We start from the raw sequence: 27,651 nt of genomic DNA, 5'->3' as shown, positions 1-27,651 counted from the left end.
CCTTCTCTTCAGAGCTGTATCCGGGTCGTTGCTTTCTCTATTGTCTCAGGCAACCGGCCTGTGTAAAATCTGGGGCTTTTGTTGCAGGCTAATAAAGTTTTTAAATTTTTTTTTCTAAGTGTTTTAACGGGGGAAGTTTACTCCCCAGGGCTGCCAGGTTGGCTGCGGTGCTGGGCCGGAGGGCGCTTCAGGCCGGGGAGCCCAAAAAGGCGGCGTTTGAGCGGCCGGGGCCGGTTCTGCGAGGACTAGGGGGCGGGGGGCGGGAGGGGAACTGCAGGGCTGCACCTGGGGCGCCTCGGTCTGGTTCGCGCCGCCGCCCATTTTCGGTAGCATCTTTTGGACTTGTTTCCGCGGTCTCAGTCCTCGACCTTCGCGCTGCCTGGGCTCCCACAGCCTCTCCCTAGGTGTCCTCCAAACGACCACCTCGGATTCCTTAGTAAGTGTGTCGGCGCCTCCACGGGGAGACTGTCCCGTTTCAGCCCTTCTAGAAGTCAGGGCCGGCGGGAGCTGGGCGGGGGTGGGAGGGTCATTCAGGAAGCTTGGACCCTTCGTGGACGCTCCCCCTCCACGGCCCCTGGGAATGAACATAGCTTTTGTCAAATTCCTTGGGCTCTGCATTTTCTTACTGTTGACTTAACAGTCAGTGGTGTCCAAGTGAGGGATTACTAGCGAGTCTCAGAAACAAGATGTGCAAGTGGGTCAGTTTCTTTTTTGGTCAGCCTGCGTTCGCGTTTGCGTTTGCAAAACCTTGGGGCTGAAGCTTCCCGTGGAGCTGCCAGGCCCTCGCCAGCCAGTGTTCCCTGACACCTTTTGCCGAGAACTGAATTAGACAAATATTGTACTACCTGCATGAGGTCATCTGTACCTTCCCTCAGAACCACAGGGCTCCCTTGTGCTGGGTGTGGTTATGAGTGATGATGTAATATTTTTCTCTCAACAGTGGATCGCAGCTCCAAGAGGAGGCAGGTGAAGCCTTTGGCAGCTTCTCTGCTAGAAGCTCTCGATTATGATAGTTCAGATGACAGTGATTTTAAAGTTGGAGATGCTTCAGGTAAATGTTTCCTTTTTGCTTCCCTTTCCCAGCTTTCTGGAGTTGGGCTAATTTTCACTCTTTTAAAAAGAATCAGTTTTGATTAAAATGCCAATATAAAAAAAATGCCCATATAAAGTTAAAGCACATAAACTTTATTTTATCCATTTGATTTTCCACGTTCCCTAAAATCCTATCACTAGATATTATCACTGCTTCTGTTTTTGTTGATACATACTCAGATAATTATCAGGCAGAAAAGGACTTATTCCAGACTTGCAGTGATACTGTAAATCAACTGTTCCTCAATAAAAAACAAAACCCCCACAAAACTGACCAAAGTAAAAAGTTGTATTTTGGTGGGTGCTGGAACTTGTGGATTGGGCCTTTTAAAAATCTGAAGTACAAAGCATTCATCCTTGCTCATTGTATTTTATAGTTTTAAAAACAACAAACTTAAAAAAAAGTCATATTCACATTGAACGAAAGTGAAAAACAGTACGGTTTTTCTCTTATCTTTTGTTCATTGTAACTCACACACACATATATATACAAAGTTTTAATTGCAGCAATCAGAGAAATACAAATGGCATCTAAATATTTTGTGTGAAAAATACTAGTACACATGTGAATAATAAAAATTACTTATAATTCTGCACCTTTTGATGGATATTTAAAGTAAGAAATTAAAGCCCTTTAACAGTTTTTAAATGTTCTTCCAAAGAATTATCAATGCTTGGTCATATCTCCTTTCCTCTGGTTTTCCTTTTTCTTTTTCTTTTCCTACTAGGTGTGATAGGAAGAGATGAAACGTGGTTATGTTGTGTTACTATTTTACTTTTAATGCATCAACAAGGAGAATTTGTATTGTGATTTACTGAGAACTTTCTGTTTCCATAATCTCATTTACTTTTTACGATAACTCTGTAGAGGAGATATTACAGATGACAGCGTCTCTAAATTTAAAGAGTTTGTATGAGGTCATTTAGGCCTAAATGGATCTAATCCAACTCTTTTGACTCCCAACATTTTTAGTCTTTTCACTGCTTAGATCCTAAAAGTAGATAGATGTAATCTTAAATGGAAACTACTTACTTACTATTTCAAGGTGACTATTGAGATTACTGCCAGCAAGCAAAGTTAAGTTTATCTTGATTAACTTTTTAAAATCTTTACTTCTCAGCTCTTACATCTCCCATTTAGTTTGCTTTTGTTTGGTACTTCCAAAGAAGGAAAAGAAAGAAGGGTAAGGAGGTAAAATCCAAACCTATTTTAGTGCTATTTGTGAAAGCCTTGTAAGAAAATAATAATCTTGGCTAGAATGTAGCTTTGGTTTGTCACGTTGAGATTGTAAGCTGACAAAATAGTAGGGTCTCAGAAGTTATGACTTACTTGAATACCATTATGGGGAAACCTCCAAAGCTTAATTTCTTTAAGTATTCCATAATTATTTTTGTGACAATGAATCTTGACTTGGCAGAAAATTTTTCTCTTTATGTTTATTGAGATGTATCACTTCTCTTTGCAAGGGTTAAAACAATCTAATGATACAGATTACTTTCTCAAAATAATTTTTGGTAGTAAGCCAAATAGAGGTTCCTGGCCTTGTTAAATTTTAATCATAGTTGATGGGAATTTTCTGTTATTTGTGAAAAGTAGTAGAATGAGTTTTGTGAAGTTGATACTTTTTTTTTATATTTCCTAAAAGCACTCAAAAATATATACTTTATGTTACCTAATCTGATATACTTCAAATTTATTTGCCTGGCCCCAAATGTCACATATTTATCTGTATAGTTCTTGGTATGTTATAATTGAGAGTCTAGTAGAAAATGATTTTGTTTGAAATAGTTAATAGTAAAAATGGAATCATATTTTCCACTCTTGTTTAAGGAGCATTGTTGTCTGACATAACTGAGATGTTGGCTTACCTTAGATTACCAGTGTTTCCTGTTTGAATCCTTTCTCTTTGCGTGAGATAGTTGGACTTTTATAGGAAATAAGACATTAGACTTATCACTGTTTTTCAAACATGTTGAATTTGTGGAATCCCAACTCTTCTTAGTAATAGGTTAAACTGGAGGTGGAGAGATAATAGCTAAACATCTTTCTGATCATAGCTTCTTTCAAGGCAATATGTAGAAATGACTTAGTGAACTACTGATTCCTTCAAACTTAATGTTAAAATGGTTAAATTGGCTAGCCTCAATTTTTAGCTGGCTTCAATGCATCAGTTTCTTCTGATTTTCATTTTGAAATCCGAAATTCTGACTATAAAACTTCATATTTTGGTTTGGCTTTAAGAATAAACATAGACATTCTTGAAAGATTATTGCCTTTACAGATAGACATAATTTTATTTATGTGCTTCTCAGATGATAAAACAGAAAAAGAAAAACATTGCTCAAAAATGACCTGCCAGTAGGATTGGCAAGTGATAATCAACAGTTAATAATTTTTAGCTTCTCGCTTTAGACAATTATGAACTGAAAATAGATCATCATTTATTTAAATCTCTAATGTGAATGTAGAGCTAAATTTCTCACTTTTGATTGAGGACAGTCAATAAATAAATTTTAAAATTAGTCCTAAAACAGGGCATAAGTGTATTAGAGTTATCCATAGAAATGTTGGCTGGCACCATTTGAAATTGTCAGTTTTATACCTAAGACAGTTAATTCTTAGCAATTTCATGGTTTGGCCTAAAGTGGCTATATTTGAGACTTGGACCTAGGATTGGGGATAGGATAGGACACATTTAGGATGGGATCAATTACATTTAGTAATCTGCTATATAATTGGAATGTTTTTCGGGATGAGTTCATGTATTACTTTTATTTAACAAGACAAAATAGCAATGCTGTGTCTCCCCAACCCCTTAGCCAGAGTAAAATGCTTAACCTTAGGTCTTGAGCCATAGTTAATTTAGTTCATCCAAACTGCCAAAAACCAATTTAGTTGGAAGAGTCAGGCTGAGGCTTTGCTTTTGATAGTATTTTGTGCTTAAACTGACTTTGGCTAAGTGGATCAAGATATGCTCATTGATCAATTGTAGTTTTGTTTTAAAAGCGCTTCGCTGAATGTTATGGTAAATTCACAAATAGTAATAATATTAGAATAATTAAATAAATAAAATAGTGGATAGATGTTATAAGGCATGATGATCACTTGTGTAATTCAAGTCTTTCAAAGGAGACGAGACTGCTTTAGACTGTTCATTGAGGAGATGAGAGTTGGACTAGGAATTGAAAGAGAAGCAGCCTAGGTTGGGGGGAAGCATTAGGTGTTAAAAATGTGGAGGCTGGAGAACATAATTTATATCTGGGAATCAAGATGGAGTTAAAGAATAATAGAAGAGATGAGCCTGGGAAGGTAGGAGGTCAAATTGAGGTATTACATGCTACATCAGGGTTTCTCGATCTCAGCACTATATTGGTATTTTGTGTTGGTTAATTCTTTGTGGTGGAGGCCTGTCCTTTGTGTTGTAGGTTGTTTAGCAGCATCCCTGTCTTATACTTACAAAATTCCAATAGCATCTTCCCTACCTAACCCCTGCCCCTACCCTTGCCCTTTTGTGGCAACCACTGTCTCTAGACACTGCCAGATGTCCTCTCTGGGACAAAATTATCTCTACTTGAGAACCACTGGTCCAGATTTACCAAGAAAATGTGAAATGACACAGCTGGAACTAGACTCAGAAGTAGAGGATGAGTTATGTTGACTGACTGGCTTTTTAAAAAGAGATATGCTGGATTAGTTAAAAATTTTCCCAAGATGATAACTGAATAACTAGAAGATTGGTGATCTGTCTGTTATCTGTTGTATGTATTTATAACACTAATTACTGTTGCACAAGATCAATGAACAGAATAGGTAAATAATTAAAGTTGATGAACAAAGATGATTCTTTATATTGCAAAGCTAACATAAAACTCTGAATTAAATCACACTGATTTGATTATTTAATATTTATCATGGGGGAAACTTAAACACTGAATATTGTGAAGGGATTCTTGAAGGTTGATTTGTAATTTCTACAACTGTAAAACGTTTAATTGTTAGTGGAAATAACTATTGCTTGGAGAGGTTATAATATATTGTGTTTAAGAAAGAGTACCTTTTATTTAACAAATAGGAAGTGGGGATTTCAATTTTAAAGATTTTTTTCTAAAGTAAAAAAAATTTTTGTATACTTGGAACTAACTCTGTTCTTATACCTACGATAGCTGTATTTAAAGTATCTGGTTTATTTCTCTAGACTATTATTACTTTTTTTTTAGGATGTAAGAGTGATAAATTTGGAACAATATTTGAATTTGTAGAAATAGGAAAATTTTCATTTTAGCCTGCAAAAATACAGTTGTAAACAGCTAAGGACTCTGATTTTCTTCTCAATTGGTCAGTATTACTAAGTAATGCTTGTAGCTAAATATTGTTTATCTCCATCCGTCAAGTGCATGTGTACCAAAAAGAAGTGATGACTAATCAGATAAAGAAGTTATTTTTCAGAAATCAAAGAAAGATAAAATTTGATACATTCATGATCCCCGCAATTGGAGAATGGATAATGTGTTATTTGGAGAATGAAGGGTTGGGTAAGCTACTAGGATTTAGATTTGTGGAAAAATTTGACATGCTTCTAATAATGTAAACAGATATAAAGCATTTAAATCTTTTAAAAAGTGATTTCTATTCAGGCATGATAACAACAAAATCAGAATCAAAGAGTATCATTTTCCTTATACTTTTAAAGTTAATTGATTGGCATTGGCAATAACAACTAAAACAAAATTGCATTAATTCTTGACATTTTGTAAAATTTCCAAGTAGTAGCAAAGTTGGATTGGTCTCTGTTTTGTTCAGGAGCCCACGTTTGTGCTCCAGTTGATCTTTCTTTTGTATCTACTGCTATGTTTTTATTGGTAAAAATTATTAAGAGTACTTTTTAGTAACTTAAGAAAAAATTCTACAAGGTTAATCCAAAAGAAGAGTACCTTTTCTCCATCTCCCATCTCTCTTAATTATAGCATTGCTTGCAGAATGTTCCAGTTTTCTTTTGTTACTGTGCATGGAGATCTATCTTTGTGTTAAGAGTGTTTGGTCAGCTTTGCTTATTGTTTATTGTATTCCTTACCTAAAGATAGCTAGAAATTATTATTTTTTTTACCAGAGGTATTTTTTCTTGGTAGGTTGAATTTAATTGTTGTGAGTGATATAAAAAAATCATTTTTTCCTTAATGATTTGTACAGCTCTTGGACTAAAAATAAGTCTCCTATTTGTAAGTGATGTTGGGTCCACACTCTTTGAAATCCAAGAAGCCCACAAATCCAAAGGTGTTTGGCATTAACTTATTTGATGGAAAAAGCTGGCTAAAACGGATAGGAGTTTATTTGTAGTGTTTACTTATCATACTTGCAAATATTCATACTTTTCACTTCAGAGATACTGTATTTGATTACAGGATAGTGCCATAAACCTCGCTGGAGGTGTTGGTATAATATTTTGTGCATACACCATGCTACCTTTCTAAAATCTGAAAAAAGAGTCTAAATTCTGAACCACTTCTGGCTCTAAAAGTTTTAGATAAGGGATTGTTGACCTACATGACGCTGCTTTTGTGTCCTCTGCAAGACTGTTTAGGATAAGAGTGTTTTTTCACAACAGTCCTGAATAAGATGTGGGTACCTGTATAATAATCTTGAGATTGACAATGATTTTATAGGTTGATTCAAATCCACTAATGTTAGTCTTTTTTTTTAATGTGATTTAATTTACAGGATTTTTTAAATCAGCCATTTGTAAAGAATTTCTGAGGTATTTTAGAAACCAGATACTAATTACAGATAACTTTCTGTACTTTTTTTTTCCTCTTTTTTTTGGTGGGGGTCATTAGGTTTGTTTGTTTGTTTAATGGAGGTACTGGGGATTACATTTAGGACTTCGTGCATGTTAAACATGCACTCTATCACTGAGCTATACAGTCCCCCCCAACTTTCTTTGCTTTTAATGACCAGATAATTATAGAGGCTAATGCTGGTTGAGTTAACAGAAATTAAAATGGTGTGGAAACATGAACTTTTTCCACTATTTTATTATTACCCTTTTCTTGGTTATAGGTGCAAAATATTCATCATCCTACAGATTTTACTATTGACGTTGGCCATGACCTGACTGTGACTGGTTTGAGTCCCACTTCCTCTTGCTTCCCTGCTTTTTTAACCCTCTCCCCAGATATTTTAGATTTTTATTTATTTGATTATGTGTAAAGAGGACTAGAATGTTACTGAGTAGTGTTGGTTGAAGAGGGCCCAGGCTACTCGAGGCAGGAATGGAAGACTTAGAAAGCTTATGGTCCTGCATGAACTCTTTAATGTCCTCAGTCTATCTTTTTAGTGACTGCTGTGGTTGCTCATTTCCAAGGTGGATTAGTTTTCTAAAAAATTCATTAATTTCTTTCATTCTAAGGGCTGTAGTAGTAGTTACTGCCTAGAATTCTTGAAAGTTTAGATGATTCTTTTACTGATATGAACAGTATTCTATTAGCAGAATAACTGATAACTTCTCTTGCAACTTCCATTTTCTGTGCCGTTGGTATTGTCTGTTCTTCATTTGTTTACTTGGTGCTCCTAAAACTGATTGGTATATTGGGGATATACCTAAGACAACTTGACTGCCATAAGTTTCTATATTCATTTTTGCTGGATAAAGAATGAAATAAATGAAACAGTTGTTTGGGTCAGATTTTTCTTCTGAATGTGACTCAGTGCTTGTAAGTCCATATAATTTACGAAAGGAAGATGTAAGAGAAAAAAGAATTTGGTCTGTATTATAGTATCATAATGTTAAAATCAAGTGCTCAATTTAAAAAGAAGCACATTTACTTTTAAGAAAAAAAAATGCCTCTTGGTTACCAAATATAGCATGAGCTATATGACGCAAAATAGTACTTCTTGTTTTAAAGCATATTTTAATTTAGAGTTACATATATTCATCTTCATTAATGCTGTATTTAACTAAAACCATTATACCAACTTCATTGATTTATTATTTAATCAGGTTGGGAATGTCTACCATTCTTTGACTTAAATTTGTTTATATTGTTTTGCAAGTTATTCACAAATTTTGGTGGTTTCATTTGTGTCAGCGTTGTGTGTGTGTGTGTGTATGTATATACATATGTGTGGTTTTTTTTTTCTCATATTTTCAACAGATTCTGAAGGGAGTGGTAATGGAAGTGAAGATCCTTCAAAGGACAGTGGAGAAGGTTCCTGTAGTGATTCTGAAGAAAATATTTTAGAGGAAGAACTGAATGAAGACATTAAAGTAAAAGAAGAACAACTTAAAAATTCTGCAGAGGAAGAAATACTGTCATCAGAAAAACAGTTAGTTAAAGTAGAAAAGAAGGAAGAAGAAGAGAATGGAGAAAGACCTAGAAAGAAAAAGGAGAAAGAGAAGGAAAAAGAAAAGGAGAAAGAGAAGGACAAAGAAAAAGAGAAAGAGAAGGAGAAAGAAAAAGCAACAGTATCTGATAATGTGGCTGCTTCTGCTGCTTCCACCACACCAGCCACAAGTCCTCCTGCTGTTAACACATCTCCTTCAGCCCCCACTACGACAACTACAGAGGAACAAGTCAGTGAGCCAAAAAAGTGGAACCTTCGTCGAAATCGACCACTTCTGGATTTTGTATCCATGGAAGAGCTGAATGACATGGATGACTATGACAGTGAAGATGACAATGATTGGCGACCCACTGTGGTAAAAAGAAAGGGAAGATCTGCATCTCAGAAAGAAGGAAGTGATGGAGACAACGAGGATGATGAAGATGAGGGAAGTGGCAGTGATGAGGATGAGAATGATGAAGGCAATGATGAAGATCATAGCAGCCCTGCCAGTGAAGGGGTTTGCAAGAAGAAGAAGAGTAAAGTTCTTAGCAGAAACAGTGCTGATGATGAGGAACTGACCAATGATAGCCTGACACTATCTCAGAGCAAGAGTAATGAGGTAGATCAACCCAATTTTTATGATATCTGTCTGTCTGGGGAAAAGGGAATTCTCTAAACCGTTCTACCCATTATATTAAGTGGCTTCCTTGAAATCCTGTTTATTGGAGTGAATGAGCACCCTAACTATAACATTTATTCATTTGGTCAACCAATCTTTATTGAGTATCTGCTATTTGTCACCGTCCTCAAGGAGCTCACAATCACCGTCCTCAAGGAGCTCATAGTCTGTATACGTAGAGAAATATTTTTATATCCAGACCCTTGGGAAATAGTAGAGTTTTCCTTTCCCCTTTCTGTTCTCCCACTCCGTTGTTCATAGGACCGCTGAATGGTGCTGAGTGGATTATGAAAACAAAGGTCACCTCTCTTTCAACTTAGCTATATGCATATACAAGTAAAAACGTAGACTTTTAGAATACTTTTGAGCAGGGCAACAGACAACTGAATGATTGTCTTAGACTTTTAGAGATTCATTTTAAAGTTTAATTCCTTTTTCCTTTCTAGCACCCATGATCTGAATAGTCACCAGATCTTTGCTTTAGATATATGGGAATTAATACAAACTGTATATTTACATATATTTAGTGAATAAGTTCTCTCTACAAAGAAATGAAAACAGACAGTTCTATCCTAAAACAAACATTTCTATCATAAAGCTACAGTAATGACTCAGTTCTTCCACTTGAAGTTCTGCTACTGAAAGTTAGGTTTATCCATTGGGCCCAAGATGCAACATTCAAGACTCTTCAGTCAAACGCATTTGTGTCTGTCTGTGTGTTTATGTATGTTTCTCTTCAAAAGAAACACTGAGTTGTCGTCTTACATGTAGATGTACCTGTTACATCACATGTAGAACTATAATAACGAAGTCTGTCATTCCATTACTGTGTTTAGTCATAAAAATTCATGTCTTTAACAAGCACTTATTTTTTGTTCTTTCATATTATTGAAATAGGTTAAACTGGTAGATTTCCCTTCTATGCTTTATTTGTTCTTTTATATTTCATCTGCTTACAAGTTTTGCATAGCAGTGATTTTCTATTTTAAGTAAGTTTTGTTTAACATTTTGGTGTTTTGTTACCAGAATAATCTGTAGGAGGGGTTATGTCAATAGAGATGAAACAGCAGTTTATATTTTAGATTATGAACATTGATTAACTTCTAGATTGCCCATTTTCATGAGAAGACCATTGCCTGATTTCAGTGCTATCCTAATTCTTATCTTCAGGTAAAGGAGAAGTGTTATTTGGAATATAGTATGGTATTCATAACAATGTAGCATAGACAGCTCCTTATTCCCAGTGCCTATTTAGGGAAACAGAAGTATGGAAAATCCAATTGTTCATACTTGTTTTAGGCATGTAGCCAGTTTATTTTGTAGCACTTAGTACTCAGTCTGTATCCACTGGCTAGTTTCCTTTGGCAGTATGGTTTTCTTTATTAGCCTGACATTCACAAAAGTAGGCTGGTTTGTGATAGAGGCAGTATGGATTAGATTTATGCCAAGACGTAGGGGAACACCTGCATATGTGTAGAGATTTGCCATTTAAAATGTATATAAATTATCCATTTGTTAATCTGTAATACATAACAAATTGCTTCAGAGATTGTAGACTATCCTTTATGATACTTTTGAAGGCCACTTATGCTATTTAGTTTTTTCCTACCAGAAAAGATTTTAGGAAATAATGGGACTTTATTTAGGTTAACAGTCCCAAATGAATGAGATTCCAGAGCACTTCTTGAAAAAGTGCATTGATAAAGTTGTCATGAAGGTTCTTATAGTAGCTAAATTAATTTCTTTTGTGTTAATTTTCCTTTTGCTCTGTCCTATGCAGAAATGTAGATGAATTTATAGAATATTAATTTTCACTCAATAGTATTTTACCTGAAAGCTTGATAACTGATTTTTCCCCCAAGACTATTTTTCAGACTCTTCAGTAATTTTTGAGATTCTAGTTCTGTGTAAATGTCAGATTAGATATTAAATTTTAATAAAAACTAATCAATTGAGATTATTTTTATCTTGTATTTCTAAATTTGCTATTCATATAATTCTAATTTTGTAAAAAGGTGACTAAAGTTAATCCTTGTTGTCTTATGGCCAATGTTTGTATCTTAATCTTCCTGGTTATTTTAGGTAGTGATACCTTGCCAGTTGTTCATTAGTTAAGATGTATATATTAGGTTGTATTTGAAATTTTATTTTTCTCTGCTTTTACTTTAAGTTTTCAAATGCTGCTTTGTAGTATAGATGGTTGAAAACGTGCATTTAGAACACATAATAGAATTATATTTAGTTTATAAGCAGACACATTTTTTCTTGGCTGCTGGGTCAAGTGCTTTTGTAGGGATATGCTGTTGGGTATCCTGTAAATGATGCCCAAGAATTTATAATTTTGAAGTTTCTTAGGGGAATTTGATATTTTTTTTGAGTGGAGGCCTTTTATAACTATTGGCTCGTAATGGGCTTACCATGCCTGTGCTGTAGTCCTTGAAATACTCTAGAGCAGTGCTTCTCAAACTTTTTGATTCAGGACACCTTTATACTCTTAAAAATTGAGGACCCCAATCATTAGTCATATAGTTATATCTTTTGATAGTTATCATTTCAAATTAAAATTCAGAAATTTCAAAATATCGAGATGTATAAAAGCACACAAGTTATTAGATCGATGATACTGTCCCGTATCATGTAGATTCTGTAAATCTTCACGGTATACCCACGAGAGAGTGAAAACACAAATAACCTTAGTATTTACCTTTTGGATCCCCTAAAAGAGAGTTCCCAAGACCACACTTTGAGAGAAGTACTGTTCTAGAATTGAGCATTTGATGACCTGCATTTTTTGCATATTGGCACATGCCTCTATCAGTGACATTATGGAATTTTTTTAATTTAGTGCAATCTGAACAATCCCCTTTGAGTATGGTTACATGTCTTTTTTACGTTTATGTTGAAATTTTTGAGATTCACTAAGGTTATCTTGTCTTAGTTTTCTGAAGTAAATTTTTGGGGGAGGGCTGTGTAGCATTTTCAGATAAGGTTCCCATTTTCAGGACTTTGAAACTAAAGCTTTGGATGAGAATTAACATGACAGAAAATCAGTAGGAATTTTCAGATGGAAGTTTTTTTTTCTTCCCCCATAAAAGTCTCTGTTAAGCGGACTAGATGCCTTGCATTGTGAAGAAATGGCAATTGTCATCTGATTTTTGCTAATTAAAGGGTAAACGTTTTGCCAGAATTGGTAAATACCACTTCTGTTGGGGGCTTCTAACTTATTAATCCTTTGACTTTGTATACATTCCAAAATAAAACAAATTGCTCTAAGGCCTAAAAAAAATCAGTTTGCAGCACTGTATAAAACTTACTTGAGATTCTTGAGAATTAAACCTTCTTTAAAACCTTAAAGGAAGAACTATTGGTCAAACTTTTTGATATAATTTTTTCTTTTTCAGAGTAATTGGATTCTCTTCATTCTAATTTTATATGGAGGGTGCTGGAATTTCCTTCTATTAAATGCGTATATATAAGTTAGAATTTACCCTTTTATATATGTTACTTATAATCATCTTTGTGGAATACATATATAAATGAACACTAAACATATTTTCGTGGAAATATGGAAAATATTGGGCAGTATCATTTTTGGTGTAAATTTTAAACCCCAAGGGGAAAAAATGAAATAATTTACTATAAAGGGTCATTGATTTGTTACTCTAGTGTGCCATTTATTCTTATAATTACCATTAGATACCATTAAATTATTTCATAATATTATAGTTATATTCTAGATGTGCCATTCGGAGCCCACTTTCCCAATTTCTATATTTATGTAAAAATCATATTTTCAAATGATGTATTTTGTGGTTAAAACTTTAGCTTAAATATTTTCTTCAGAAACTTGAGAAATGATACATATCTTCAGAAATATTCTAATAAAAATTGATACAAAATTGGCTTTTATATTCTGATCATCGTAAGTATGCTCAAACCCATGTTTGACCTATTAAAGACAACTTAGAGCATAACTTTTTAAGAGAGTGTGTTGTTTGGTTTTTCCATTGAAACATTATCAGCCATTTGGTTTGGTTGTACTGTAGGGCTCTAGTTAACCCCATTTCCATCTCTTCGTATTTAATTTCTAGTAAAAGTCTCAAATGATGGGGATTAGAGGGCCAGAATTACCAGTTGATTTTGCTCTCTCAGCCTCTAAATGGTAGTATGTGTAGAGAGAAAGTGGGGTAGAGATATAATGTAGCTATTTACTGTTTTTCTGAGCAAGATGGAAAAGTAGGAAAATAATGGAATTAGAGCTACCTGTTAATGCTAGTTTTTCTGATTCACGGACATTTACTTGTTTGCCACATGGATAAACCTTTTTTCAAGGACTGATTAGTTGTAATTCCACCATAGAGATATTGGCAGAGTCCATTAACATGAGTTGTCTCAGTCATCAAACTCTGATTGTTTGCTAGGTCTTTTTCTGGTCTGATTTTTTTTTTTTTTAACCTAGATGTAGTATTCTAAGAAAATCTTTTTTGGACCTACCATGGGAGACTAGTTAAAGTAGCAGTGCTTGTTGAGGCTTATCACTTTTCTTTTGGGGTTCCAAGGAAGATCCCCCAGTGTAATAAATGGTCAGCTCATGTTTCTTTTCTTAGATCACCTATAAGAAAGAAGCTCAGAGGAAAGGAGAATGCAAATGAACATTTATTGAGTGCCTAGTATGTCTCGGGAACATTCTTGCCATTATCTTGTTAATTCTTAAAACAACCTGATGAAATAGGTATTTTTATCATCCCATTCTACAGATGAGAAAACTGCAGCTTCGAGGTTCAACTGTTAGTGAGAGCTGAGAATGAAACTCAAGATCTTTTGGCCTTTAGGCAAATGCTGTTACATTTGAAGTTTGTCTAATGGGATAAAAAGCCAGGCAGATTTTTGTTTTGTTCACTGTACCAAAATGTTATAAAACATGAGTTTTTTTAAATAGGAAATTTTTGCTTTTATTTGCTCACCAGGTCCAAAGCCCCAAACTACTTTTGTTTGGTATTGTAGTTGGTTTTATAACAAGAAGAAGCAAAATACAAAATTTTAAAGTACTAGGATTCTCAAGAGAAATGACACTGCTTCCTTGTTAGCTTTTGCATTCTTTTCTGATTTGTTTTTCAGATCAGCTGCAAGTTTAGATTTATTACAGAGAAAATGTGTTGAAAGAATGTTATTGATTGTGATAGTCAAGTGTCATTCAAATCTCATTTACAAATTGCTATTGAAATGATGACTCTAAATGTTACTTTTGGATATTGGTGTTTAAAAGAATATAAAAATATAAAAAATATTAATATGAAACAGTATAGTTAATGAATATGTGATAAGAAACTAATTTATTTTGTTTCTGAATATGGTTAGGTTCTTAAATGAAAATATATAGACCTAAGTGCCATCTTTTATTATATGCTGATGCTAATAATAAAATAAGTAATGCTAAGCCCGATCTGTTAATTATGAAAAGAATCATCTTGTTAATTTATCATTTAAAGTTTAAATCCATAATGCAGAAGGTTTAAATTAGATGGAGCACACTCTTCCCCCACCTTTTTAAAATATATTTATTTATTAATACATCTTCCTTCTTATTTTATATTACAATTAACTAGGTATCTTTATTACCAGATTTCACTGGATATTTCTTGACATAAATCTAATAGAGTCCTCTGACTCCTCTAGCAACTAGTCAATCTGAATTCTTTTTTAGATGATTTTCTGTACCTGTATATACAGATTTCCTATGAGGCTCTCGTGGATCTAGCATCCAGTGGTTTGATGACCCTGGAAATTCTGGATTCTCCAGCACTAAAGGAGTATAACATCTGTAACTATGCCGTCACATACATATTTGCTTCTATGTTATCTTGAATTGATTTTTTTACTGTTTAATATGTGTGTGTCTTGTCTCCTCTAGGTAGGCTCATAAGCTTCCTAAGTGTAGGAACCATGTCTTACACTTTTAAAACCCATACATAGGATGAGTAATTACTTGTGGGATAATTTTTCGTTTCTTCTAGTTTCAGGGGTCAGACTATATCCAGAATGGCAAAGCAGATGAAGAATTTTTGGTTACAAGCTTGCTTTTACCTTTCCTAGAGGAGAGAGAATGTGGGGCTTGCAGAGAAGTGAAAACTTAGAGGGTACTTAGAGGGTCCTTTGACAAAGAGATATGCTTCTAAAATGTAGCATACTTTGAAATTATTAAAATAATGGAGTATGCAGTGTAATTTTGGAAATGCATACAGTGATTTAAAGTGAGACTTTATTAAAATTACCTTTTAATTTAAATATGTGATTTTCTGATATATTTTAATTTTAGGACTCGCTGATTCTTGAGAAGAGTCAAAACTGGAGTTCTCAAAAAATGGACCATATTCTGATTTGCTGTGTTTGTCTTGGAGATAATAGCGAGGATGCTGATGAAATAATTCAGTGTGATAATTGTGGCATTACAGTCCATGAAGGTAATTTTGCTTTGTTTTGTTTCCTTTATAAATGGCTGGTTGACACTGCATTTATTTAAGTAAAATCAGTTATTTTATATATGTACCATTCTAAGGTTTTTCTATAATATTTCATGATGTTTCAATTGAAATAAGATATACTGACCTTTCAAAGTATCATGGGTGTTATTTTTCAGATTGTGTTCACTTAAAGTATATTTTTAAATAATTAAAATAAATATGTATCACTATATGGAAATCAGTATCTTTCTGAAATTCCAAGTTATGATACTTTTCTTCATGGTGTTATTTATGTCTAGTTTTTAACTGAAATTTAGATGTAGGAAAAAGTCCAGTATGTTGGTCCAACAGAATGTCTTATTTAAAAAGTTACACCTAAATCTGACAATATTATAGTTTCTTCTTTCATAGTTATAATTTTAAGTTTTTGAACTTGGAAGGAGGATTTGTAAAGATCATCTTTTAAAGTCTGAAATAGGAGCGACTGTACTGTATTGAAAGTATTTTTCCTGATTATGATTCTTGAACCTTTTCTAATGTAATATTTTTTGTTTTATTTAAAAACTTTTATTTTGACGTAACTTCTGACTTACAGAAAAGTTATGAATAAGAATACAAAGAATTTCTATATACCTTTCACTCAGATTTCCCAAATGGTGACATTTTGCTGTGTATGTTTTATCGTCTCTCATATAATAATTTTTTCCTTGCCTCTCTGAGAGTAAACTGTAGACATAATGTCCAGTACCTCTAAATATCTCAAGGTGTATTTCTTAAGAATGAAGAACAAGGGTATTTTCTCATATAACCACATAATTATTAAAGTCAGGAAATCACTGATAGAATACTATTACCTGCTGACTATATTCACATTTTGCCAGTCACTCCAATAATGTCATTTCTAGCAAAATAAAATCCAGGATTATGAATTGCATTCATCATGTCTGTTGAGTCACTTTTAATCTAGAACATATTCTGAGACTTTGTATTTCATGCCATTGCCATTTTTGTAGAATACCAGCCCTCAGTATTGGAGTTTTCTTATGTTTTCTCATGATTAGATTCAGGATATGTGCTTTTTTGGCAGGGGTACCACAGAAGTTATGTTGTGTTCTCAATGTGTTATATTAGGAAGCAGTTAATGTGTATTTGTCCAGTTACTGGTGATGTTATTTTGATCAATTGTTTGAAAGGGTGTTTTCTAGGTTTCCCTAACGCCCTTTTACTTAATGCTTTTAGCAGTCTTGCCGGAATCAATTATTGTATTTGTGGCTGCAGGTGGGGACTTTTCTAATTCTGTCATTCCTTCTACAGTTTTTAGGCAGCGTTTGTTTTCTAAAGAACTTTGTCCATTTTTTCCTTTTCAGTATTACTGTGGTCTCATCCATTATCATCTATAACCTGATTACTCTTTCTGATACTTCAGTTGCCCAAATTTGACCAGTGAGAGCCCCTTCAGGCTGTCTCATGTTTACACACGCGTACACACACATACACCACATACAAGCTTGTGCAGTCCCCACCTCTTAATAAATAAATAACATAAATTCCATAAAATTTTCTCCACTATAACTCACTTTATTTCACTCATCTCTTAATCTTGAGATTCTTTTTATGTGAGTACACATGGGATATGTTATTTTTTTTTTAATGGTAGGTAGTTAGCTATCAAATGGTACAACTATAGTGTATTTTCTTTTTGTTTCTAGTTTTTCACTTATAGTGCTAACGAATATGTATCATATATATTCATGTAATAATTTCTGTGGGATAGATTCCTAGAAGTGAATTGCTAAATCAAAAGAAAAGTGCATTTAAACTTTTAACAAACTTTGCTAGATTGTCCTTCAAAAAGATTCTATTTATGTTTTTACCAACAGTGTACAAACTACTTGATAACTCTGCAACACTGCATATTAGTAAATTTTATTTTAGCGTTTTGGAGATTGTCTCTTAATTAAAATTGTATTCACCTTAATCTTGAGGTTTGGTATCTGATCATTTTCTTTCTTCTTTTTGTTACTTGCTGTACATTCTCGTGTTATTTCTTAATACATTCTACTTGTCTTTTTCTTGTTGACTTTAGTGGAATTTTTTTTAATATTAATCTTTTGTCTGCTATGTGTGTTACAAATACTTTCCACCCTTGCAAGTATTTTTTCCACCCTGTCCTGTACCTTTTAACTTTGTGGTATTTTTCATTGTTTAGAATGTTCATTTTTTATACAGTCATATATGTAGGTGTTTCTCTGCTACTTTTCAAATTCCAAACTGAATTTTTATCTAAAATTAATGAATCCAGAAGGGAAATAGGCATAATAGGAAGCATAATAGTAAAGCTGTAGTTACTAGGTTTTGTTTTTGTTTTTTGGTTTTTTAATCAGGTAGCTAAGTGACAGACTTCAATATTGTAATTCGACCATGCAACTTTCCTTAAACATTGCATGGTTAAACATGAATTTCTTAAAAGTTTTATTTTAGAGAAAACTATCTATCATAATATATTGCATGAATATTAAATAAAATGTTGGAACTATGGAATAGAGAGAATAGAAAACATTTCTAACAGTCCCAGTATCTAGACAACCAATAGTGTTTTGGTATATTTCCTTTATCTTTTCTTTTTCATCTTCTTTTTTAAAAAATATATACTTATGCTTAAGTAATTACAATTTAGAGAGGTTTTTAAATTGAGATTTTGCTAAAAGATTGCTTTCTAAATGTTGCTTATTAAATGTATAACTGTCTACTTACTTCATCTAAATGTAGATAAATCTCTTTTCCTTTTGGGTTCCAACTTGTCACTTAGTATAAGCAGCTTTGTGACAAGATCTTGTAACTGACTTGTAATGGTAGGGTACCCCTGACTGTGATGTCGGTTATCTTGATGTATTGATTGCACTGTGTCTGAAGAAAAATGTCAGATACATGTCATAGTACATGACAGAACATTAGGTAATGCACTTGCCAGCAATTACCCTTAGGTTTAGTTGCTATTTGTTAGAGGTCTACTACGAGACGTTCCCCCCTTGTTTATTTTTCAGTCTGCTATTAGCCTAGCTTTAGAGCATTTTTACTTCTTAGCATATGTTAAAATATGTCCCTATGAATGTTTACTGGGTAGTGAAGTATGTTCAAGTTATATTCATTTGGACTTTATATGTCAATAGGCACTTTGGCTTTTTAATCTTTAGGTTATATTTGTGATAGGTATCATGCACATTATTTTTTTTTCTCATAAATGACAATGTTACTCAATTTAAAATCTTTTTTTTTTTTTTGTATTTCATGCCATTGCCATTTTTGAAGAATACCAGCCCTCAGTATTGGGGGTTTTCTTATGTTTTCTCATGATTAGATTCAGGATATGTGCTTTTGGCAGGATTATCATTTTAATTATAATCTATATTGAGTGGGATGTTAAGTACAGAAAAAATATTTTAAATTTTCAAATGGCAAATTTTGTGTTACTATTTTTTTCTTTTCTATTATACTGAGAGATAATTAGAATAGATATTATTGAATGCTTATTGCAGATGAGGTAACTCAGCCTGGTTTGTGGTTTGTCCAGTTATATAGCTAGAAGGTGGAAGACTAGGTCTCTGGTTCCCCAGGACAAATTGAATGGGGAAAATTTCCACTGATTTGGATTACCCTCACTCTTGTATAATTCAAAACAATTGCAAACACATTTTGTATTATTTTTCATTAAATATGATTTATGTAGGTTGCATGTGTTACTTAGAGGTTTTAGTAGTTAGCTAGCCATTGAAATGGGTTTTTTTCTGTTTACGTGGGTTTTTTTCTGAAAACGTGAAAAACCTATATGAAATAGGTTTTATATGTCTATAAATTTTTATTTTGTATGTTTACCCACATAAAAAAGTCTTTTTTCCATAGTCACATTAAAGATGTACTTATTGCATCTTTTTCTCAAAATTAGATAAGTAGAAGAGAATAAACCTTGTTTTATGGTAGTTTAAGTTGTATTTTGTATAGTAGAAAGAAAAAGATTTTATTTTACTTTTTTTTTCTAGGGGGAAGGTAATTCGGTTTATATTATTATAATTATTAATTTTAGAGGAGGTACTGGGGATTGAACCCAGGACCTCATGCATACTAAAGCATGTGTCCTACTACTTGAGCTATACTCTTCCCCCAAGAGAAAGATTTTAAAATGTATTTAGTCATTAATTAAAATGGTTTAGAGTGGATATAAATGCCAGAACTTTGGTCTATAGCTCAGTAAACCCAACAGATGCAGCAAAGAAATATGGGAACAGTGGCAGGAGAAAGTGGCAAGTGAAGGACTTTGTAAAAGTAATAATACCATGTGGATCATTCTTCAAGGGCAGTGAAGGTGAAGAAGAAATACTTACCCACTTACTGGTTGTTCTTTCAGCTCATATGATACCAGTCTTCTAGGTATCATAAGTAAGATTTTCCTATGAGAGGCCTTCAGAAATCATTTCTGAGGTTGTTTGTAGGTAGTTTAATCTCGGCAGATGTTTGTCATGTGTGTGGTGTAGTCTTTAAAAATTAGAATGGAAATTTTGCTTTATTCTAAAAAGAGTGAATTGCTGTGATTTACCTTGATTTGAGTGAATGAGATAAAAAAAAAATGGATACCCCTTTGGGGGCTTTATTTTGGTAATTGCCTACCTTGTGTGACTACAGATGAAAGAATTTGCCTCAAGAGAACATTATTTTGTAAAGAAAATAGATTTTTTCCTTGTAGTATTGCCTAACCCTTTGGGAAATAAAATTGACTATTTTTGTTGTTTTATGATTTTTCTTTGAATAAAATATTTTGCTTACTGTTACCTATACTGAACATTTTTCTAGTGTTGGTGAGAATAATAACTTCTCCCAAGAAGAAAATTTTATTTTCTTTTCATTTTATGATTTGTCATTTTAAAAATGTGTATCTAAACAGAAGTGATGAAGATAATAATTACTACCAACCACAATTTAGTGATACTAAAGAAATTAATGTTTTGATTCCTTTGCTTTTCTAGTACACAGTAGTCTAGCTCCTTTGAAACTTTTCTTTGGCATTCTCTCACGTGACTTTCAGATTATGTTAAGGTTCACTGTTATAAAGCCTTTGAATAGTGTAAGATTGGCAATAACTAAGGGATTTGCTTGAGGCAGCTTATGTAAGTCATAGTTGCAAACAACTTTTTAGTTTTCTGCCTACTAGGCTATTTTAATTGTAATCTATATTGAGTGGTATTGCGGTGTGAATAAAATACACATGACTGTTGACCTATTAACGACATCTAGTAAATTAATTTTGGTATGTTCTGTAAACTTAATTTATGTGTGTGCATGTTTCTGTATTATTTTCCTTTTACTAATACTTGACTTTGCATTTATGGTTGTGTGAATTTGTATTTTAATCTGCATCTTCCAAAATCGAATCAGAGGGTTTCTGTTTGTATGCTTTGCATGAATGTAGTCTTCTGTATATATTTAAGTATTCAGTACAAAGGAAGCTCAGAAATATTTACTAATCAGTAGTTCCTAAACTCAGTAGTTCCAGTTTCTTTTTAATGAAAACTTGTATTTTTACCTATTTTTTTAATTAAAAAAATTTTTTAAAGAACCATAAATTTTCCCCTTTTTGTAATGCTTTTTCAGTGGGTCTAAAACTATTTTAAAGAACCATTTATTTCGTTGCATACACTATTGTAGGTGAAAAAATATTTTTATAAAATGATTTCACTATTGAGTTTTGATTTTAATAGCATTCTTGTAAACTTAATTTTTGAGAATTTTTCTCTACTTCACTTCCCTTCCATTTTTCTTTTGTGACTTTATAAATGTGAGTTTAAAAATAAACTATTTAATCATACTTTTTTATTCCCCTAGGTTGCTATGGAGTTGATGGAGAGAGTGACTCTATTATGAGTTCAGCTTCTGAAAACTCCACTGAACCTTGGTTTTGTGATGCCTGTAAATGTGGTGTTTCCCCTAGCTGTGAACTATGTCCCAATCAGGATGGAATTTTCAAGGAGACAGATGCTGGAAGGTTGATGTCATAATTCTGTTGGGTTAATATGCCTGCTTTATAATGTATCTCCTTCTGTTTTTCTGTTTATGATTTTCTGAGTTACACACTGTCATTTAATTTCTTCTTTGTATCTTTTTGGCATAGAGTAAATGAACAGTAGGCTACAGATCAGGACAAGGAGGAGAAAAGACCATTGATTATCTGCATTTGCCTTTATACCGAATAATCCCATTTAATCTTAGTAATTACCATATAAGACAGATGGTAAAATTTCCCATTTTATAGGTAGTACCTGAAGCTCAGATCATTACATAATTTTAATTTGATCATGTCCACAAGCTGGTGAATGGTTAAATTTGAACTCATGTCTGTTTGACTTTGAGAGTATATCAGGAGATGGAACCCATACAGTGGTTTTAAAGGGGGATGTTTAAAGAATTGCTAAACTATGGTAAACAGTACCCATAAGAAATAAAAGAACTCTAAAGGCTGCTACTCTAAGGCTGAGGGACATTGTCTAGGGAATGACAAACTTGGAAGGAAGACCTCTTCCACAAGGCTGGGGTTCAGGTCTTGTTAGAGAAAGTATAGTTACAGCCTACTGGATGGCAGAGAAGTTGGTTTGCCTGGGCCAGAACTTGGTCTGCAGTTCTTAGCAAGTGGGTGGCTAGGCAGTGGTTCAAAGCCTGGAGTGTGTGGTGTCTGTGTTGAGGAGGCCACAGAAAACTGATCTCCTTGCTGGGCCTGCATGGTAACTGAGGGACGATGTATATGGCTGGGGCAGAGCAGTGGTGGATGTCCTCATCTCATCCTGCTGAGAAGCCCCTTCCTCTTACAGCGGCTTCTACCACTCTCTACTGAAACAGCTTAGTATAATGCTCACTGTAAAGGAGAAATGCTGAAGGGATTATGTCCGTTATTGCAAAGCAGATATTGAAGGATGGATTTGTAACTGAGAGGCAATAAATTGGTAATTGACACAAAGACCTCTGTTCTTTTCACGACATTCACGCTCATCTTTATTATCACTTTTGAGCAGTTGTCATCATAATAGTGTTGGCATCTTTCACATTTTTTTCTCAGGATACTACCAGCTGGAATGGATGATGATGATATGTAAGTGTAGTTCCTAACCTTTTTTATTTTATGAATCACTACTTAGCCCTCCTCCCCCACGTAAGAGAGGGTGCTCAATTTTTTATTTTGGCACATAAGGATATTTCAGTGTTTTTATTAAACATTTAATATTTTAGTAAGAACAACAAAATAACCTAAACAAATTATCAACATCGTTTCTCATATTTTAACATTTTGAAAAAGGTAGGATATGTTTTATTCCAACATAAAGGATGATCTTTTAAATTTAGTAAATTTTACTTTAATAAAGTAAAAAATATTTTTCTTGTTTTTCTCATTTTTGCCTCACTTTGTGGATAGGCCTTTGAGAAGTATTGCCATATAAGATTGCTGGGAAAGCATAGAGTTTACCATGGAATCTTGGAGAACGCTATGAGCTGATGTCTAAGAAAAATGACAAGATCTTACTTCTTCTTCCTCATTGCCCATCCCCAAAATAGAATAAATATATAATAAATGATTTGATGTAGTGACATGAGTATATGGTCTGTATCATAGACATGGGCATTATTTTATGTTTGGACTGACTTTGGCCTAGAATTAGGGAATTTAGTACAAGATTAAAAGTGTGTGCTCTCAAGTTGAACTGCCTGTATTTGGATTCTGGTCTTTTCTTACTGACTGATTTTGCAAGTGATTTAACCTTTTTATGCCTTAGTTACTTAGCACTTTTGAGAGTATTAAATGATTTCTGTAAACAGTGTAGTTTCTAGAACATAGTAAGTGTTTAATAAGTGTCTCCTTAGTTCTCCTGCTGCTGCTACTGCTACTACTAGCGCTTTTTTATTGCCAGTATTATTTTACTTATGTAAGGTAGTCATAGAATAACAGCTGCGTAAGTTTTTTCTGGTAACTCTAGTCCTGAGAGTTGCAATTTATGGTGATAAATTGTGATGAATAAGTATGGCAGCTTTGGAAAACACAGAACTTCCTTTTATGGAAGAGCATTTCTTGTCAATAATTTTTTTTGTCAATAATTTGCAATTTTTATTGAAAAACTACTATACTAGCTGTCTCATCACATTAATGCATAATACATACTAATATGTAATTCTCAAAATAATTTGTAAAGTTGTTTCTGAATCAATAAGGAAGAGGCTCTTTAACCATTTAGTTTTACTGAAAGATATTTGTATTGACTCCTGTGTATCTTACATATATATAGACACCTCCCTTGATGGCACAGCCTAGCAAATTTCTTTATACTATTTGAACATTGTGTTGATGTCCATACTCACCTGTAGGCTACTATGGAAATTACAGGTCTTGATACAGTTTGAAGGATGTAATACTAGCTTGAATCAAGGCAAAAAAAAAAAACCCCAAAAAAACCCCAAGAAGTTTTGACAAGCTATTTAATATTCTAACTTCAAATGTAAAATAGGGAGAAAAGAAAGAACAATGTATGGAAAGAATAAAAAAGATTTTGAAATTGATTTCTATTATATGAACTAATTAGACCCACCCATCCGCCTCACCACCTATTCCTGTTGGGAGCCACAAGTTCTATGATAGAAAATCATGTGATTTAATGTGAGAAGACTGTCAGTACATTCTTATCATTACATTTTTATTTCATTTCTTAGGGAGAGTATTTTATCGTGTCTTAGTGGGTTTTTAAACATGATTATGGGAAATATTAGATATACTGTAATTATAGTGTGCCATACTGTATGCTGCAAGCATTTTACATATATCATTATAACTTCCAAACTCTCTTTATGGTGCTGTGTTCCTAGTAGATGCTTAGTAATTAATTAAATGAAGGAATGAAACTAACATCTTGGAAGTGAAATTTTTAATGTCTTAAAGGTATTACATATACAAAGCGTTCAAAAATCAAATTTGATGAATATAGTTTCCATTCTGAAATGAGTTTTTTGAGAAGTATCTTTCTACTTTGTTTGCTTTATTAAAATATGGGAATTTAAAAGAATCTATTAATAATGTCAATGCTAGAATGACCATTCTGACTCTTTGTTTTTTGGTGGTTTTTCTGCTCCTTTCCCTAAACAACATCTGTCATCATAGCTTCAAGCAAAATGGATGGTAAAGTAACAAGGAAGATTATTCCTTTTTGATTTCTCAATTTGTCTTAATTACAAGGTTCTAAAGTATGTGCAGCTAAACAAATGAATAAAAAACTATATACAGCAGGTATTAAAAAGGAGCAAAATTGTCTCAGCTGTTAGTATGTATTTTAATGAAGACTCAAGTTGGCATCCTCACATGAGTGGTTGGGGGAAATGATACACTTGTGTGCCAATCACACTGAAATGGCAGTTTAAATCTGTAGTGCTTGTGTGACTTGTACTAAAACATTTTAAGGTCAGTATGAAGCAAGCAGCCAGCTGTTGGGTTTATCAAAGATAAACTCCAATAGGGTACAGTGGCATTTAATACACCAGTGGAGCATGAAAAAGCTGCGAGAGTTAAATTGAGAAAGCAGCTGCTTGTTGAAGATGTGTATCTTTATATTGAAGTCCACAGGATGCATTTGAAAGACTGGGTTAAAACATTTTATCAAGAAAATCTCAAAACCTTGGATTTTCTTTCCAGTAAAAGAGATAGTTTTTAAAGATTTGTAACTATTTCCCCCAGTAACTGTATAAAAAGGTTCTTGGTCTTATTTCTTTAAAACTCACAGTGCATCCATCATAAGACAGAACCGTGTAGCCATCCTAGCCTCTAAAGCTGTGATGAAGCAGAATTTGTTAATATATTTATAAGGTTAAAAGAGATTTGCTATCTCATTTTTACCCTCTTTCTTGCAGAAGTGATACAGATCTGTTTAAATTTAAAAATCCAGTGATCCATATTTTGGTTGTAAGCAAACAGAAAGGATACCTAACGTATTAAAAAAGGTTCAGAGCAGTTTTTAAAAGATGGAATTAGAATCAACTCCCATTTATTTTTTCTTTTTAGTTTACTGAAACTCTGAACATTCTTTGTTTAGTGTTGTAGCATCATCCAGACTTTAAAAAATATTTGTATTTGGGGCACCTATGTTTTAGTACATAGGTTGTATGATGAACAGATGAGTTGAATGAAATATGACTTTATAAATTATTACAACTGTTCTGTACAGTCTTCTAGCAATCAATTTTAACCTGGGAAGAAAGTTAAGATGCACACCAAAAATTGTTTTAAAATAATGTGCTTAAGAATTATCCAGCAACTTTTAGAAAAAAAGAAACAAGAAAGAGTAGTTTTATGTTACTTATGCAGAGAAACTTCACAGTTCTTAAATTAGGATCCTTAATTGTCAGAGTGCTTAAAATAACGAATGTGAATACCTTTCCATGCATATGAAAAGTGATGTTTCATTTGAGTAGTGGTTTTGTGCAAATATTTAAGAATAACAGATAAGTGCAAAGTGCAGTGAATTTTAAGTGGTAGACAATTACAGTTGTTAGTTCTGAGCTTTGGCTAAGCTGCTGGAAAAGTCATGCTTATTACAGTCCCTTTTTGTGTAGCTTAATGATACTCTATAAGTGTTCCATATTCTTTAGTTGTGTGTCTGAGATTTTGAGGTCTCACCATAAAATTCTTGCAGTAGTTGAGATGGCACATATTTTATGTTTATTTTCCATGTGGGCATTTTATCAGAAGGTTTGATAGCAAAATCATCTTTTCCCCTTATAGATGGGTTCACATTGTTTGTGCGCTGTATGTTCCTGGAGTAGCCTTTGGAGATATTGACAAGTTACGACCGGTAACACTAACAGAAATGAACTATTCCAAATATGGTGCCAAGGTGAGACAAAGTATTTTTGATTGACTAAAAGGGAAAGTTTTTACTTGTTAGTTTAGATGACTTTTTACGAATATTATTGTTGACTTCAGAAATGCTTATTACTAATTATGATATTGGAGAGCAGTTAGCACTAAATCATTTAATATTGATAGTAATTTTCCGAGAAAGCCAATAATGTATAAATTCTTCCTATTTGTAGTTTAGTGTAATCCGTGGGGTAAAGTGGTAGTTGATACCACTGCTATTTCCTTGGCATATAGCACGCTGCCTACTGCATGAGTCCTCAGACCAAATCCTAATCTTTAACCAGTTGGATCAAATGTGAACCTAATTTTTGACTTTACTTTTGAAGTGGAATTTATCAAAACTATGAAAAGAGTATAGGAACCATCCATTATTTTACTCAGATTTCAAGGACCCATTTTATCTTTATGACTACATAACCTGCCTAGCAAATGATTCTCAGCCTCCATAGTTTATAAATTTGTTTTTAACTATTACTGAGGTTTAGGATTATAAGTGATAAAATTATCCACTTATTAATTAAAACTTAAATATGTAATTATTGCAGACATCTTTGAAATACTAGAACTAACTAGGCACTGATACACGCTCTTTCCTTGAAAGGCATCAGTAACATATTAAAGGTGGGGTGGGGAACTTATAGATTGTTGGAAAATTCTGATATTGCAAATTTTAAAATTTGACAGTTACTGCTATTTTATCTAGAATATCCTCCTTGGACTCTAACCACCACCCCCATCCCTCACCCTCTGCCCTCCAGTACTTTTGTGCTTTAGTTCAGTTAGTCATAGCTTCCCTCTCCAGAATTAGCTAAAGCCTTTATGCCCTAGTATTGAGCTTGCTTTCCTGGTCCTAAGGTAATTCTACACTTTTATGTTACTTCTTTAATGCCTTTAAGCGATAGTTAAATAATCATTTGATCACATTTTCTAGTTGAGTAGGATCAATACAGATTACATAGTCCACTGCTGTTGGAAGTGGAAGTTACTTTTTGATAGCAGCTTCATAATTTACAAGCACAGAGCCTATAACGGACTTGCTTGTATCATTTTCAGTAGGCACATATTATTACCATAAATATAAATCTACTAAAAGCAATTTAAAAATCAGTAACCAGATATTACTTCATATAACTGAGGCCAGCAGTGACCTCTGGACCAAAGA

General features: G+C 33.5%; 1 protein-coding gene across 3 annotated transcripts in view; it reads left to right on the top strand.

Annotated features, from left to right (window-relative positions):
• Positions 1 to 27,651, top strand: part of PHF14 (PHD finger protein 14) — a 139,306-nt gene continuing 111,655 nt past the window's right edge. For 2 of the 3 annotated variants that reach the window (XM_045508460.2, XM_010972069.3), the window contains exons 1-6: positions 2 to 436; positions 941 to 1,051; positions 8,242 to 9,032; positions 15,409 to 15,553; positions 21,428 to 21,587; positions 26,352 to 26,463. In XM_045508460.2, the coding sequence (XP_045364416.1) occupies position 436; positions 941 to 1,051; positions 8,242 to 9,032; positions 15,409 to 15,553; positions 21,428 to 21,587; positions 26,352 to 26,463 (1,320 nt within the window). In that variant the 5' untranslated portion in view covers positions 2 to 435. Of the gene's footprint in view, positions 437 to 940; positions 1,052 to 8,241; positions 9,033 to 15,408; positions 15,554 to 21,427; positions 21,588 to 26,351; positions 26,464 to 27,651 lie in introns of all 3 variants that reach the window. The other variant, XM_074367428.1, reaches the window with a different exon arrangement.

The sequence above is a fragment of the Camelus bactrianus genome, chromosome 7 (assembly GCF_048773025.1).
Source record: "Camelus bactrianus isolate YW-2024 breed Bactrian camel chromosome 7, ASM4877302v1, whole genome shotgun sequence".
Taxonomy (NCBI): Eukaryota; Metazoa; Chordata; class Mammalia; order Artiodactyla; family Camelidae; genus Camelus; species Camelus bactrianus.
Note: the sequence above shows the minus strand (reverse complement) of the source record. Positions and strands in the feature narration are given on the sequence as shown.